At 40.7% G+C, this 2,637-nt stretch overlaps 1 protein-coding gene across 1 annotated transcript in view; it reads right to left on the reverse strand.

Moving 5' to 3' along the window:
- Window positions 1-240: 240 nt before the first annotated feature.
- ano10b (anoctamin 10b) overlaps window positions 241-2,637 on the reverse strand; it is an 8,648-nt gene continuing 6,251 nt past the window's right edge. Inside the window, exons 13-16 of the mRNA XM_080475456.1 lie at window positions 2,432-2,623; window positions 2,200-2,337; window positions 1,755-1,871; window positions 241-1,673 (exon numbers count right to left, since the gene is read on the reverse strand). Of these exons, the coding sequence (XP_080331582.1) occupies window positions 1,650-1,673; window positions 1,755-1,871; window positions 2,200-2,337; window positions 2,432-2,623 (471 nt within the window). The 3' untranslated portion in view covers window positions 241-1,649. The remainder of the gene's footprint in view (window positions 1,674-1,754; window positions 1,872-2,199; window positions 2,338-2,431; window positions 2,624-2,637) is intronic.

Here is a 2,637-nt window from a genome sequence, read left to right on the forward strand (position 1 = left end):
CTTTCTTACTTTCTGTGTTTCTATACAGCATTTCTCTTGGCAACAAGGTGATTTCGTCACGAAACAGCTTGGAAATAAATTACAAATATATATTTACGTGTGTATAATACTTATCTACTCAATACTGACTGAACACAAGTCAGCTGGCACCACATCACAAATGTGTACATCCTGTTTTGTTTTGTTTTCTTATTTGGCCAGACACAAAGCTCCTGAAGCTTCAGTGATCAGTTTGTCCCCTAGGAGGCAGCAAAACTCTAAGAATGATGAACTGATCGGTGTCTTTGAAGGAAAAAACAGACTTTCTTAAATATTTACAATCGGTTGTCATGTCCTACTTTTTTTTTTCTTGTGTTTCATCTTAATGTCTATTCAGTGCCTCTTTTCTTATTTTGTTTTGGATGTTGTATAAAGTATTTTGTGAATCTTTTCTCAGGAAAAGCACTGAATAAATTAGTCCTGTGTTGGTGCTTCCTATCCTAAATAATATACACCATGCATTGAACTTTGCATGTACGACAAATTCTGATTCAAACAGCTTTTAAGGGCCACTGTAAAATACAACTAATGTTTTTTTTTTGTGCACTGGGTGGCACTGTTGAGTCACTTTACAATGAGCCTCAGCAGTTGTTGACAGGCAGAAGCTTTTACTTTCGGTCTTTTTCAGCAACAATTATCATACTATTGATTATCTTTTTTTCAGCATTGCAACTTTGCTATATTTTTTAAAATAAACTGTTTATGTATTAATAAAAAGAATAACCCTATGTCTACCTATTGTTCCTTTATTTGCCCCGTAGTTTTTTTTTTTTTTTTTAATGTAAAAGCTTCTTATTTAAGTTTGTTTTGAATATTGTGATTCTGATCTTGGTAAACGCATTATGCAAATTATAATTTTTATTCTAAAATCACCCTCTACATTATATCCACCATGTATTTACATGTACTACAAACAATTTTAAAGGTGCCCAATGTGAAGTTTGAGTAATGCCTCTGGGTGGCACTGTTGAGTCACTTGAGTGAGTTTCGACTCTTTTTGGGTTATACTTGTTGGTCAGGTAAACCAAACTACAGTGTGAAAGCCAGCAGCCACCATTTAGTTAACTTGTCCTCCTGCCACCCCTTGGAGTGACTCAACGCACCACCTTGTGGTGCAAACTGGTATTGCAAGACAACATGGTCTGAGGATAGCGAGAAAACGTGCTAATTTAGGTAATAATTAGCGGCACATGACAAAGTTGTCTTTAATGTGACATCATGCCTCTTTTTGTCTCATTCTGCTTATCATCTGATAATATGATAATTATTACAGTTATTCTTTGGCCTTCCCACTTACATAAATTACTGTCATTTTCATCCCTGACTACATACTGGTTGTACACTACAGGAAGTCTTCCTTGATCATCAAACAGTGTTTTAAAGGTCTTCATACATTCCCTGAAAGCATCAACACTTGTTAGCTGCTGCGTAAGTTGCACTTGCAGTGTTGGTGTGGCATGTGGTTGCACCGCAGAAGCGCTGAGTTAAATAGTGAGAGCAGCAGCAAAAACACTTTAAAGGTTTACAGATGCAGAGCGCTGAGCAGCACGGAGCCTTTTCTCCTTTCAGGTTTGTATGGTGACACAAAGCAGCAGCTCAACACCTTGAAATTAGGATTCTTCTGTGTGCAGCTTCTGGATAAAAGAAAGAGGAGTCATCACACAAAGAAAGAAGCAGGATGTAAATTAAAAAAAGATGGTGGAAGTGAGGTGAACCTGCTGTCTCAGGGCCTGCATGGACGAGTACTCGATGTGCTCTCTCTTTTTCCGGATCCAGTCCGGTTCATCGGGGATCAGGACCGACATGATGATCTTGATGAAAATGAGCACATGCTGCAAACACACGAAAAGCAACAATAATCAGTGTGAAAATGTAAAGAGTGCTGGTGATGATTCTCTGATCTCTTACAAAATTGAAATTTAAGGTACAGATCACAAAAGATATCTCATATTAAAGTCCACGAACAGAAGCCGTGGGGAGCCTTTTGCAGGCGTAATACGAAGGTCAGTCTTTCCATCTCATGAATCTCCTTGATAACGCCTGAAGACTGTTTTCAAAGCACTTTGTACATTCATCTATTGACATAAACTCCTGATATTTTGTGTAATCTGGAGGAAGAACTTTCCATGTTCATGATGGCAAACATTTCCTCACTCTTACCTCCATGAGGACCGCTGCCAGAAGCAGGTTTGTGCTGCTCAGCCCGCCCTCCTCACCCATCTTCTGGAGCTGTGGCGACAGCAGCAGCAGCCAGCAGTTCGACACAACAGAGACGAAACTAAGGACCTCGAAGGCGATCTGAAACACAGCACAATGGCTCAAACTGTTCACCTGCAAGAGGCCGAGCACAATGAACCGGGTGCATCTCAGTCCCAGAGTGTCCTCCGCTGACCTGCCACACGCCCATGTTCGCAACAGGAGGACAGAAAGGTTTGCGGAAGAGTTTGCAGATCTTGTATGCGTCCGATCGGATCTCCGTCAGGTTGTTGAGGAGCAGCAGCACGGCCGTCAGAGGGAAGACGCAAGAGAAAAGACTCAAGTACCCAAACTGCACCAGCAACTCAATGTATTCCGCAAACAGACCCTGAAAGTAAACAA

Source organism: Lipophrys pholis (genome assembly GCF_963383615.2).
Source record: "Lipophrys pholis genome assembly, chromosome: 11".
NCBI classification, from domain to species: Eukaryota; Metazoa; Chordata; class Actinopteri; order Blenniiformes; family Blenniidae; genus Lipophrys; species Lipophrys pholis.